This window comes from Pan troglodytes, chromosome 5, assembly GCF_028858775.2.
Source record: "Pan troglodytes isolate AG18354 chromosome 5, NHGRI_mPanTro3-v2.0_pri, whole genome shotgun sequence".
NCBI classification, from domain to species: domain Eukaryota; kingdom Metazoa; phylum Chordata; class Mammalia; order Primates; family Hominidae; genus Pan; species Pan troglodytes.
The window spans coordinates 139,692,797-139,707,673 of NC_072403.2; the positions used below are offsets into that span (position 1 = coordinate 139,692,797).

Consider the following 14,877-nt stretch of genomic DNA (forward strand, 5'->3'; position numbering starts at 1 on the left):
CTTAGCAGTAGGCTGGAAAAAAAAAAAAACTGAGAAAGTTTGCCTGGGAAAAGAAAGCCAATATGTAATGAAAAGTAAAAACAACTTAGGCTGTTTTCAAGATCTTGGTTCCAATTATTCCTGAAGCTTAGCTGTACCCTTAAGTGCTCTATGGGTACATGTGCTAATAAATTCATTTAAAGCAAAAACAAACAAACAACAAAAAAAAAAACCAACAACAACAACAACAACAAGTTTCCAGCAAAACAGGTAGTGACTTGCATATAGATTTGACTGTCTATGGTTTTTAAGTATTCCTCCTTCTCAACTTGATGTCTTATATTATCTTTCTATTGTTACTATAATAAATTATTATCAACTTAGTGGCTTAAATAATACAAATTTATTATTTTACAGTCCTATAGGTTAGTAGCTGACGTGGGTCCCACTAGCTAAAACCAGTGTTGTCAGCTGCACTCCTTCCTGGAGACTCTGGGAAAGAATCTGATTCCTTGTCTTCTCTGGCTTCTAGAGGCCATTTGTGTTGCTTAGTTCATGATTCCTTTCCTCCATCTTCAAATGCAGCAATGTTGGATCTCTGACCATTCTTACATAGTTACATATCCCTCTAACCCTGATCTTATCTGGAAAGGTTCTTGTAAGGACTCTTGTGATTAAATTGGACCCACCTGGATAATCCAAGATAATCTCATCTTGATGTCCTTAATTTTAAGCACATGTGCAAAGTCTCTTTTGCCATGCAAAGTAACATATTCATAGGTTCTGGGAATTTAGGCATATAAATATTTGAGTGAGGGGGAAATTATTCTGCCTACCACTAAAACACAAAGAAGACATTTCATTTCTCATTTCATTTCTCACTATTCAGTTCAGTAATAAAAATACGTGAAATGGGAGAAGCCAAAAATACCCTTCAAAACAACAGCAACACGTTAATCAACATTATTTGGAAATCATTGTATTATATCAAATGACTCTTTCAAAACTGTTTGTCTGGGAAGAAGATTTCTGCTGGTTTTATCTTTTTCTAAAGATGCTTTTGGAGATCCTTACTGGATTTCCCTAGCTACAATCAGAATGCAATATCTGAGATGTAGAAATAAAAGTATTTCCATATCCATATACTTGAAGCCTAAGGCTGCTATTATTTCTAAGCATAGAGAGTAAACACAGCCTCTCTTTGTTTTACTAATTGCTTTGTTTCCCCAAGCTGCAAGTACAACATCTGCCAGACCAGAATGCATTCCTTCCACACACCACAGAACCACGTCTGGATAAACGACCTACACATCATGGTGTAAGGGCAAGCGCTTTGCAGGCAGCCAGAAGGCAGTTTTCAAGAGGCAAAGACCTCAAGTGGAAATGAAGCTGAATCACCCTCCAAAATCTTTAGAGTGGTTATGGAGTTGTTGATTCTGTAATGATTTCATACTGTCTGCAATTTTATTGATTTTGTTTTTCAATAGAACTGTTAAAGATTACGATTCTAAGATAAGCAGAATGTGGGCAGATGCTCACATTCTCACACACTGTTCTGCCAAGATATTTTTACATCTTTCTGCACATAAAACAAAATGAAGACATGTGCTATAGATGCATGCTACCAGTAAGCCCCCATCCCCAGAAGAAGGAAGTTTACTGTATGTTAATTTCCTGGATGAGGTATTAAATTTTACTTAGAAAAAAAAATTAACAGAACTTCTAAAATAAAAGAGGTTTGCTTCTAAGGCACTTTATAAAATATTCTTAATTACCAAAACCCACTGAAAAGGCAATTTGGGTCATCATATCCAAATGTCATCTCTGCTATTTCCAATTCAATATTAAACTTCATGCCACATCAAAATATAAAACGCTGCAACAGCTTACACACTGTTGATGTTCATTCATCTACTGCACATCAGAAAAGCTCATTGCAAATATGGCATGAAAGAAAGAAAAGTAAGCAAAACACACTCAGAAAAGACTTGAAACAAATTGCCTCAAGGAACACACTCCAGAGAAAAGATTGCAAAACCATAGCCTTACCTTGGGAGACTTGGGCAGGTCTACCGTCCTTTCTTCTGCTAAGGTTAGCAGGGTTAACTTTGTTTCCTCTACTGAGGGGTGTTTCGGAGGGCGAGGTGGGGGATGTGAGGCTGAGCTTTCATATCTCCGCATCATGTAATATTGCTCTTCAGTGATCTCTTCTACCAGAGTCCTGACTAGAAATGGTTCTGCATCCCTAGAGAAATTACTAACTAACTGAACAGTCATATTGAAGCGGCCCACAGGAATTTCCCAGCACTCCGTGGGGTTGGCAAAGTCACTTATGAGTAGGTAAGAGTCTGTAATGTCCTCCTCCAACTGCAGTCCTGGTGTGGCAGCCAACACGTCCTCTTCAATGGAAAGATCCCTGACAGACACCTTCACATTGAAGGGCAAACGGAACTGTTTACAGAGCTCAGAAATCGGGTACTGTTTCTTATCATGAATCACCTCTACAAAACCTCCTTCCATGTACAAAGGGAGCAGCGCAGCCTCATAGGACTTTTTGAGGATTTTTTCACAGGCCAGAACATTCACCACTTTTTTTATTCCCTCACAGAGGACTTCAGTCGTCTCTGACTGATGCACCAGAAACTGGTCCCCAACAGATACAGATGACAGCTTGTCATGAGGGGAATGAAACGCTTTGGTGGCCACCACGTGGAGAGGCTCCTTTTCACTCTTAGCGATCTCTAGGTCATAGGCCGTTGGGAACTCCCTCGGTCGCCGCTTGAACTTGCCTTTATAGCTAGTGGGGATCAAGAAGTGTCTTTTAGGAAAATTGCTTCTAATTTCTGAAGCTAAGATTCTTGATGCCTGGTACTTTTTGTGGATCACAATGGTTTTCCCAGGCTGTAAAATGCTTTGGGGCAGGTGGTTTCCTTGAGGTGCTTCTATGACTTCAGTCACTATGGGGAACTCTTTACTAGTCATTTCAAAAAGATCTTCTGTTGATAACAGCTGAAGAAACCAGTTAGCATCGTAAGAATCAGTGATGTCTTTGACTTCGACATCTAGACTGGGGAGGATGCGGATTATATCTTTTCGAACTGAAAAGAAAAAATAAATCACTATGATATTTTTGTACTTCAAAACGTTTGCTGTGAAATACTCTCCTGATGCCATAAATAAATTTCTTTTACAAAATAAAGAACTCAGATGATCATCATATATCATTTCTTATGTGTGATTTTCCTTTTTTCAAATTTTAAGATGAAAGAGATTGAATATAAAACCAACACGCATAAGCCCATACTCAGTTTAAGAAGCGGACATTAGCCAGTACCTTGGAGCTCTAGGGAACCTCCTCAAAATCATATCCTCACGTCTACTGACGTACGATCACTGTCCTGATTCTCATGTTAAATATTCCTGTGCTTATATTTATACTTTTATCATCCATAACATACATGAATATAGATATGTGTGTGAATATGTATGTAAATGTGTTCATAAATTTTATATGAAGGTTTATAAATTATTAGGTCATTTTAAGTCATATTCTTGAGGGCCAGACTTTATATATCAAATTATCATAGAAGACAGTTTTGACCCAAAACAAACCTTTATACCAAATCATATCCTGTGAGTTGAAACAATATTGCAAAATCCTAAGATACAAGCTACTTGAGATTAATATGCGAAAATAAATACCAAGATGCAATATTTTTCCAATGTCAAAGTTCTTTCTTTCTCCACTGGTGTTATATTATACATGCCTACCAAAGGAGTGGTGCAGAGTGGGTCACAATCAGAGGAGCCATTCAAGAGCCCTAGGTATGCTGGTGAGTACTCACCAATGTATTCATTGCCTCATGCGTCACTGGGGTTAATGGATATCCGTATTTTTTCCAACCATCCACTGTCTCACGAGTCTTCCTTTGAGACTACAGAGATGCTTAAAATATTGTCCTGCATTTATTTACCTGTTCCTCATATACCACCCAACATCGTATCATTATAAATGGTCCTGAATTAATAAACTTATGTATTGGCCAGGCACTGTGTCTTATGCCTGTAATCCCAGCATTTTGGGAGGCTAAGGTGGGAGGACTGCTTCAGCCCAGGAGTTCGAGACTAGCCTGGGCAATATAGTGAGACCTTGTCTCTGTACAAAAATTAGAAAAAATTAGCTGAATCTGGTGGCATGTCCCAGCTACTCAGGAGACTGAGGTGGGAAGATTGCTTGAGCCTGAGAAGCAAAGGTTGCAGTGAGCCATGATCATACCCACTGCATTTCAGCTTGGGTGACAGAGTGAGACCCTGTCTCAAAACGTAAAAATAAAAAAAATATAATAAAGTTATGTGTTAATATTAACAGGGTATTATAATAGTCTATATTTTCTTGATAATTTACTAACATAACTTTTATAGCATTTTCATGATATGGCATTGATTTTCAATATCTCCAGCCACCCTTCCGTCATTTTTTTCTTCCTTCCATGCTTTTGAAAATGAACAATTTGGAATATTTAGAAGACAGAATATCCTCTTACAAAACATTACATATATATTACTTTTAATATTATTAACTGTTTATGCAGCATCAAAAAACCTGTGTGATTTATGTGTTACTTATATGTCCTGTGTAATTATAGAGTTTCTGAAGATGCAGCAAGGAAAAAGTATTATTTTCTTGTAAAAAAAATAAAAAATCAGTGGTTGCCTATAGGCTAAAGATCTGCAAAATTGTAAAGATTTTTAATTTTTAGAAAAAAAAGGAGGGTTGAAAGAGCACTTCTTACATTAATAAGTTATGTTATAAAGTTTAGCATGCACTAACTTTTAACATTATACCTACTGGCTTCCCTGAACCTCAAGGTAAGTTTAGAAACTAAAATTCTGGTTGTTTGAATCAAAATGAGCTAGGTTTAAGAATTCTAGAGCTAGCTCTAGATAGGCTCATGCTATTCCTCAAGTCTAGGGAAGAGCTAGAGATTAGTAGAATAGATGCCATCAAGGACTTCCTGAGAACTCAGAATTGATCCACCAGAACATCAGTTTCAATACAAGCTAGATCCCAATCTGTCTTTGTACATGGTGGGTGCTGTGGGCTAGGAATAGCTTTAATGCATTGGAGGACTTTATTGCTGCTGGAGAAACCCTACAGGCCATGTTATCCAAACTCTTAAATTTTTTGTATTCAATTACTGACCTATCTTCAATACTTCTGTGCCTAAATCCACTGAAATGATGCTAGCCTATCTTATTTTACTTAAGATCTCAGCAGCATTTGACAAAGTGGATTAGACTCCCTCCTCTTTGATACATTTTTCTCACTTGCTTTCCCCTTATGTCACTTGTGATTCTTCTCAGTTTTGCTGGTTTCTTCTCCCTATACACCACCCACCCCTTACACACACCTTTTAGGGTGTCTTGGTTCTCTTTTTCCCTCTATCTACACCCACGCCTACACTGATCTTAAGTGGTCTCATGTCTTTAAATATCATCTTTATGCTGATGACTACCCAAAGTATAGCTCCAGCCAAAACATTTTCCTGAATGCAGTATGTCTACTTCAGATCTCCACTTGGACATCTAATAGATGTCTCAAAATTAACATGCTTAAACTGAAATCTAATCTTCCTCCAAAACCTAAGCTATATGCTGTCTTCCCAGACTCAGCTATTGGAAACTCTTTTCTTTCAGTTCAGTCCATAAATCTCAGAGACATCCTTAGCTTTTCTCTTTTTTAACACCTGAAATATCTTACATCAGGACTATCCTGATCTAAGCCACATTGTCTTTTGCCTGGCTTGCTGCAGTGGCTTTCTAACCGGTATCCTTGCAGTCAAGTCTCAATAGGGAAAGCAAATATTATTTTTAGATGCTAAATAAATTATGTCTGTCTTCTGTTTATAAGCCTACAGTGTCAGTCCTTTCACTTAGTATAAAAGCCAAAGTCCTTACCTGGCCCCTGGCACCACCTGGGTCTCATCTGCTACTCCTTTGTCTCACTCTAACTCCCCACTGTCTCCCGGACCTCCTCATTGTCAGTCAGATCTTTGCACAGCCTGTTTCCTCTGCCTGTTACATACTTCAGCCAGATATGCTCACAGCCAACTCCTCTTCTTCTTCAAGTCTGCTTAAATATCATCTCGGCAGTGAGACCTACTCTAAATGCACTATTTAAAATTGCAAGCTTCTCTTCTATTTGCCCTTTTCTGTTTCTCTATTTCATGTCACCCTTCACCTTCTATCATTCCATATAACTTGTTAATTTATATTATGAACATTTTCTATTTTTGTTTCCCTAAACTGAAACATATGCCTTCACAGAGGCGGGAGGCTTTCATTGTTTTCTTCATCAATGTCTAGAATGTCTAGAGCGGCACCTGGCACATAGTAGATACTCAATAAATGAATTAATGAATAAAAAATAATTGCCAGAACAAAGTCTATGAGTGACCACTAAAGGAAGCAATTCAGTAAATATATTCTATATAAAATTTCACTGGAAAAAAAAAAGTTTTCTATGTTTAAACTCCTGCTACTATTCATAGCAGCTATTGTATATTTTATTTAAGACACTTTTCTTAAGGTTGCAGTTTCACTTAAACAATGGCCTGTTCAATGCAATAAATACTTGTATTTAATGTCTTCAACATAATAGAGAGATCAAGGTATAAATATATGAGCAAAGTAAAATATTTTCATCCAAGTTTTTTTAATAAAAAAGATTAGGCAAAATCATGATATAGATGCCTAAAGAGAAGATTCAATACAAGGAAATAGCACATGCAGTGAAAATCAACAACTCTTCTTAGATTCACCAGAGAATTGAGATCACAGGGCAAACCACCACCCCAAAAACTAGACAGGTAGGCAAATACAAACAGTCATAGCTCACTGGGGGCAAAAACCACTGCTGGAGCCAGCATCTGGAAGAATAGAAGGGTAACTGGGGACTAAAGGTAGAATTGTTTAAGAGATAAAACTCCTAGAGTTGGGGAGTATGTTTAGGAGGGCCTCCCACACTTTTCTGAGTCTTACTTTCAGGGGCCCATCCAGGTTCTCAGGGTGAAGATGAGAAAAATTTCATTGTGCTTCTGGCAGGGTGAGAGAAGAAGCAACCATTCTGAAACATACCCAGAGCATTCTGTTCTCCTTAAAAAATGCCTGTCCTCAAGGAAAACTATTTTAGCACAGCCTAACCAACTTGTGCTTTGCCAGAGCCTAACAACTATCATGGGGGAAGGGAATTACCCAACCAAGCCACCTCTAATATTCTATGTGGGGAAAAAGCAATACCCAACTCCAACCTTCTCTGTACTTCTACATGAAGGAAAGGGAACACCCAACTCAAGCCTCCACTAGCTATTCTATCTCTCCCAAAGGGGACAAAAAAGCTGAGAAACACTTGTGAAGGTCACAGCCTAGAGACACAGGCTCACTAATAACTGAAACCTAATCATAAAATTATAGAAATCCCCCCTCCATAACATACGACCACATCAACAGTGCTCCTGTATAATAACAGGAAACTACAACTCAAAGAATGGCATTTAAGACCGTACCTAAGAAGGAGTCTCTAGAGACTAAAGTCAACATGGCAGACAAAAGAAAGCACTACATGAAAATGTAGCCTCTGACACCTACCATTATAGTAAACTATAAACACAGCCTAACTTCTAGATAGATAAACATAATATATCAAGTTAAGACAATTTATCACAGTTTATTTTACCTGAAACATCATGTCGGGCTTTCAAAAAAAAAAAACTACAACATATATTATAAGGCAAAAAAGCACACTCTGAAGAGACAAATCAAGCATCAAAGCCAGATTCAGATATAGCACATATTTGGGAATTATCAGACCAGGAACTTAAAATTTAATAATAATGCTAAGGAGTATAATGGAAAAAGGGGACAACATGTAGGGAAAATGGGTGATGTAAGCAGAGAGATGGAAACTCTAGGGGAAAACTGAAAGGCAATGATAGAAATTAAAAACACAGGACCAGGCGCGGTGGCTCACGCCTGTAATCCCAGGACTTTGGGAGGCTGAGGCAGGTGGATCACAAGGTCAGGAGATCGAGACCATCCTGGCTAACACGGTGAAACCCCATCTCCAATAAAAATACAAAAATTAGCCAGGCGTGTGGTGGCATGCACCTGTAGTCCCAGGTACTATGGAGGCTGAGGCAGGAGAATCGCCTGAACCCGGGAGGTGGAGGTTGCAGTGATCCAAGATCATGCCACTGCACTCCAGCCTGGGTGACAGAGCAAGACTCTGTCTAAAAAAAAAAAAAAGAAAGAAATTAAAAACACAGAAACAGAAATAAAGTCTTTGGTGGGTTTCTCATTACACTGGGCACTGCTGAGGAAAGAATCAATGAGCTTGAAGATATGTCAATTAAAAACTTACCAAACCAAAAAAGAAAAAGAAATGAAAAAAATAGAACATAATATAATATCCAAGAAATGTGAGACAACTGCAAAAGATGTAACATGTATGTCCTGGGTATACCAGAAGGAGAATACAGTGGTAAAAGAAACATTTGCATTAACAAGACTGAGAATTTTCCAAAATAAATGCAGCTTCAAAACATTAAGCAGGATAAATACCAAAAAAAATCTACATTGAAGAGTATCATATTCAGGCTTCTTCAAATCAAAGACAAAGCAAAAACTTGAACCAGAGGAGCAAAAACACCTTACCTATAGAGGAAAAACACAACATTTACAGTGGACTTTTCTTTGGAAACCATGCAAGCAAGAAGAGAATGGAGTGACAAATTTAAAGAGTTGGAAAAAACCCACCAACCTAGAATTCTGCATCCAGTGAAATCATCCTTCAAAAGTAAAGGAGAAATAAAGACTTACTTATGTGAGCAACAATTCAGGGAATTTGTCACCAGTTCACCTACCTTGCAAGAAATATTTCTAAAAAAATTCTTCAGAGAAAAGAAAAATGTTAAAGGTAGGAAACTCAGATGTACACACAGAAAGGAAGAGTGTTGGAGAATAAATGAAGGCAGAATAAAACGTTTTATTTTTCATATTCTTAATTGATCTAACAGAAAACACTCTGTTAAAAATAATAATTGTAGCAATATTTTGGATGATTATAGCTCACAGATAAGTGAAATGAATGACAGTACTGTTTTAAGAGGGAGGAGGGAGGAATGGGGAATACTTTCTTATAAGGTAACTGCAGTACTCGTGACGTTATTTGTGCTATTTGAAAGTGACCTATATTAGTTGTAAATATATATTACAAACTCTAGGGTAACAACTAAAAATGTTTTTTACAGTATAATTGATATGCTAAGAGAAAAGAGAAAGTGGAATCATATAAAAGCCTCAATTAAAATTACAGTAGGCAGAAAAAGAAGGGGAAAAATAGCATATTTAATTTGATGACGAGGATAAAGACATTTTATGAAAGGCATGGCCACAACATGAGACTTTAAGAATGAAAAGAAATTACAGGCTAAGATAGAATAGGAGAGGGTATAATCCAGATGGCAAGGACACCGTGATCAATGATAAGAAGGAAATTGAGAATAGTCAGTAATTAAAAAGAAATCCAGCATCTCAGGATTTTAAATTAGAGCACAGGGACTGGACAGGAGACTCACTGAAAGAAGCACTATGGAAATGAATTGACACTTTGAATGCCAGGATGAGGAATGTATAACTACTTCAGGAGGAAATCCAAAATATTTCAGATTAAGAAAGACCAAATTATAATTAGGAATTTGGCAGATTATCTGATAACTCAATGGGAGGAGAGATTGAAATCAGGGAGTCTACCTTTCTTTCTATACTAAGTGCCATGAAGCCCATAGACATCCAATTTACTGGCAACTCAATCTGCCTCATTATTTTTGCATGAACTTTGAATTTTTATATTATTCTCTCATGTCTGCTAATACATTAAAATGAAAGCTTTTTTTATACTATTCTGTTGATTTTTTCATATGTTTTAAGTTTTCCACAGTCAAAAGTTAAAATAAAAACTCATTATTTGCTTACGGTTACCTAGAATTTGGCAATGACATCCTCAAGTTTTTAAACTGAAATAGGTTTCATTAATTTTTATGGCAAATATTATATCTAAGAATCTCTCCTAGAGAAAGATAAAGACACCAACACTTATAGTGTTGTTTTTCTTATAAAACAAAAAGTTGCATGCTTTTATAGAAATATTTTAAAATATAAGAGAGGAAAAACAATTAGAATATTTTATAGATTTATAAAATTTTAGACAACAACTGCTTATATTGTGGTATATATAGCTCTAATCATGTGTGTGTGTGTCTGTGTGTGTGAGAGAGAGAGAGAGATAAATTTTTTAAACAAGCATTTGTTATTTTACGATTGGGAAAATGGAATTTCCTCCCCCAAAAAAGACCAAAGAGTACAAGCTAAATTAGAGCATGTCATTTTCCAAAAAAGTTCTTTTTGACTCTAAAATGTTAGATAAGAAGGCAACACCTGAGAGCATGAGACTGAGAAACATTCCTGGAGGTTTGTATTACAAGTTTTTCTGTTCCAAACTAAACCAAAGTAAAAACATTATGTACTTATCAAACTTTAGTTTAGACTTCCCAGAATTCCTTTGTGAGTGAATATGAATTATCCTTGCTGGGTATGTTTTCTTGTTATCCAAAGGGAGCCCCTGTGAAAAACAATTTCCATTCCATTTTTTCTGAAAGAGTAACAGGTTACTTCTTTATGTTGCTGAGTTGTTTCACTAAGTTCTTTCAGGGAAAGTCCCTTCACAGGGTGAATGCTAATCATAATGTGGTGCTTTTCTATATTTGCCACTGTAACAACCCTCTTAACTAAGTTTGAATTTAGGGGACACCACTAAAATTGTCTTTAAAGAGAAAATAAAGAGTTACCTTTAAGCTTGGTTGGTGATGGGCAACATATGTTTCCCTGGATATTTAATATTCAATTCTAGAACACTCTTGGTCTCAACTCACTAAGTGAGAACCAATCCTTTGCAATTGGACCTAAATTAGTACAAGGATGGAAATCTGCTGAGACACTCTTATTCAAGACTTGAGGACAAGATGATTGTTTCTACATATTTTTCTCCAAAGAAATTTTATAAATTCTAGTGCTACAATTTCTCCCAACTTCTAGTTCCTCCATTATTATTTAATAATAATAATCTCTATATTTGTTAGACATTTTTACTGTTTAATCTTTGTCATTTACTTTCTAAGACTACAGTTGTTTTTCTCAAAAGTATGAACTTCATCTTCATCTCTCACCCACTCAATGAATTGTTTAGTTACATATTTGCATTGCATTACAATCCTTATTATAGGGCAGTTATTAGATTTACTAAAAATTTCTGAGCTCTGCCTTGTTCCAGACTTTTAAATTAAAATTTGCTTTACACTTCATTCATTTGATCTCAATTTTCTTTATGGATATTCTGCGAATTATTTTTTTAAATTTATTTAACTTTATTTCAACTTAAGAAAAGCTATACTGTGAATTTCTATTTTCTTAGCAGGTTCTCCTCTGGTTCATCTGCTGTCCATATTTCTAAACAAAGAGAGCCTTTTGAATGGCTCTGTAACTTTTAGAAAAAATCATCATAATCCTCACTGAGAAATTGAGAGTTATTTAAAATGAATACACTTGCATTTGATATGAGTTTATTTGTAACACTACTTTGCCTTTTACATTTTAATTTAGTCCATAAAATCTAAGAAAAGCAAATAAACACTTTTTTAGACACTTTTAACATGTATCCCATTGATGTTTGTAATGGTTAGTTTTACATATCAACTTGCGTAGGCTATATTACCTAGTTATTTAATCAAACACTAACCTAGGTGATGCTGTGAAGGTATTTTGTTCATGTAGCTGTCATCTACAATCAGTTGACTTTCAGTAAAGGATGTTACCTTCCATGATTTAGGTGGGCCTTATCTAATCAGTTGGTGGTCTTAAGAGCAAAAACTGAGAATTGCCAGAGAAAAGGAAATTCTCCCTCAAAACTGCAGCATTAACTTATGCCTGAGTTTTGAGCCTGTGCAGCCTGTCCTACAGATTTAGATCTTTTCAACTCCCATACTTGCATGAGCCAATTCCTTAAAATAAACAAATAACACTGTATATATTAATGTATAATTAGGTATATTTAGCACACATAGATATTCTTTTTCTCTGGAAAATCCTAACAAGGCATTAATAGTTGGTAATGTAAAAATAAATATATACATAATACAAAATAGGTACCTTCCTCTGCTAGCTGCATGATATTTCTATTAGAAATAAGACTGCAGCCTAAAGGAACAAAATGAAAGGGAGCTAACTAGAGTATCCACTGGTTCTAAATATCATGTTGTCATAGTATTTTCATGGACACATTACGAAAAGCATCACTAACAAAAATTGAACCTGTTATATGAATATAAATGATATAAACTTTGGTACCATGAAGTTCATATTTTCCTTAGCTATTGAACTCATAAATATGTCATCATAATAAGTCAAATCTGGATATAGTGAGTGAGAAAACCCCCTTGTTACCTAAAGAGGAGCTTTGTACTGTGAAACATATACACGCATAAACAATGTGTTACTTGCTTCATTCATTCTTTCATGTACTTGATTTATTGAATGCTTATGGAACATTTACTCCATCTCAAGCACTGAGAAGATATAAATACATACATAAGAAATTAATGTGATATTTTTATAAATTACTGAAAATTGTGTTTTACTAAATACATTAAATTTATAAATTATTCTTATTATCATTTAGCAGGAGTAGCAACCAGTCCTTTGAGAGATTATAATAGATCCAGGCAAAACTCTGGGCTAGAACTAATTTAATTAGGTAGTGAGGTGTAGGGCTAAAATTATACCTTTTCAATCCTTTCTCCCATCAAATTTACCACAGGGGTAAAAAGTCAAAAAAGAAAGTTTTTTAAAAAAGGTTCAATGAATCTAAAAGATATCTGCAATCCTTAATCTAAATGAAGACAGAAATCAGAGGGAAGAATGATAAATTACTTGACAGAATAGAAAAAGGAATGCTTATGTGCCTGAGGAGGCAAAATCCAAAGAAAAATGAACTGTTGTTGTCCCATAAGACCTCCAAAGACAGAATTTGGAGACATAAGACCCCTGGAAAGCAAGGTGAAGCCAGGAGGCTAAAAACACAGGGATTATTCAAATGTCTGAAGAATGGTTAAACCCGGGTCTCCACTCTAATCTAGGGAAGATAGATGACCACTTCTTCCACCTCTCCCTCTGCAGGAAACAGTATATACAGGATCTCAGAACCTCCGAAACCAGACATAGGTGAGCAGGAGGGAAGCGTGGGACTGAAAGTGAAGGAGTTAATTATAAATCTGTAAGTGGGAGTGGTGAGATCTTTAGCTCTGTCCCCACTTAGCTCCAATAGTCTCATAATCCCCAGAAGATACCACAAAGATTCTTCTTAGGTGAAACTGAACTCAAAAAGGAAAGACTCACAAAACCTAAATTTGAGGAATGCTGCAGTGAAAAAGCTGGCAGGATAATATCTAAAATTCATAAACACAGAGCTTATATAGAAACAGTGCCTTACTTGTACATTTTTGTTTCAACTGACCCCTGTAAATATGAACATATTACAAGTAATCACAAAGCATTTGATAAAAACATTTAACAAGAAATGATACACCAAATCTTAAAAAAAAAAAAGAGCCCCAAAAGAGGAAGATGTTTTGCAGTGAACTCTTGAAAACTTAAAAAAACTATCTAAAATATTTTTGAGAGAGACGGGGTTTCACAGTGTTAGTCAGGATGGTCTCGATCTCCTGACCTCGTGATCCGCCCGCCTCGGCCTCCCAAAGTGCTGGGATTGCAGGCGTGAGCCACCGGGTGGCAGGCGCCTGTAGTCCCAGCTACTTGACAGGCTGAGGCAGGAGAATGGCGTGAACCCAGGAGGCGGAGCTTGCAGTGAGCGGAGATTGCGCCACTGCACTCCAGCCTGGGCGACAGAGGGAGACTCCGTCTCAAAACAAACAAACAAACAAACAAAAAAAAACTAACTGAAATATTCTCAGAGAAATAAGATGTATTTTAAAAACAAGAACAGTGTAAAATATGTAAAATGATGTAAGAAATAACTCTTGGAAATTAAAAATATAACTAAAATTAAAAATTCATTAAAACAGTTGGAAATGTAGTTATGAAAATTTTCCCTGGAGGTAAACAAAAGACAAAAAGATATAAAATAGAAAAGAAAAAAGGCCCTAGAAGATCAGTATGGGAATTTCAGTATGAGATTTGAAATTAAAGACAGAGAGAAGAGAAAATATAATTGAGTGGACATTATCAGAGAAATTGTTCCAAATATGAAGCACCTAAATATTCAGATTGAAAACTGTCATCACTAAGAAAGAACAGACCCACCCCAAGTCACATTACTGTGAAACTTCAGAATACCACATATAATCTCTCCAAGACGATACAGGATGGTGGAAGATAAGGGAGTAAAGTTTTCAAAATTCTGAGGGGAATTTATTCTCAACCTGGAATTCTGTAAGTAGCCAAACTATCAATCTTATATGTGTACAGAATATTTTTCAAACATTCAGGCTAAGTACTTGATATTCCATGCACCGTTCTCAGGAAGTAAGGGAAGGTTGGCCTGCATAAAAAATGGAAGAAAGTCAAGATAGAGGGAGTAAGTTATTTGATTTCAGAAATAGCTAGTCAACACAGACACAAGTCAACAGGGAATCACCAGGATGATTTTAAATGGAATTCCCAGGGCAGCACCTATGCAGTTGGTCTCAAAAATAAGCAATTTCAATTGGAACATGAGAACGAAGAGTTACAAAGGAATACATTCAGGAAAATAAATTAATAGAAAAGGTA

At 36.1% G+C, this 14,877-nt stretch overlaps 1 protein-coding gene across 6 annotated transcripts in view; it reads right to left on the minus strand.

The window, feature by feature from the left end:
- The window catches only part of THEMIS (thymocyte selection associated), a 232,673-nt gene that overhangs the window by 121,104 nt on the left and 96,692 nt on the right, over window positions 1–14,877 (minus strand). For all 6 annotated transcript variants that reach the window (XM_054686292.2, XM_016956282.3, XM_063813450.1 and 3 more), the window contains one exon: window positions 2,029–3,077. In XM_054686292.2, the coding sequence (XP_054542267.1) occupies window positions 2,029–3,077 (1,049 nt within the window). The remainder of the gene's footprint in view (window positions 1–2,028; window positions 3,078–14,877) is intronic.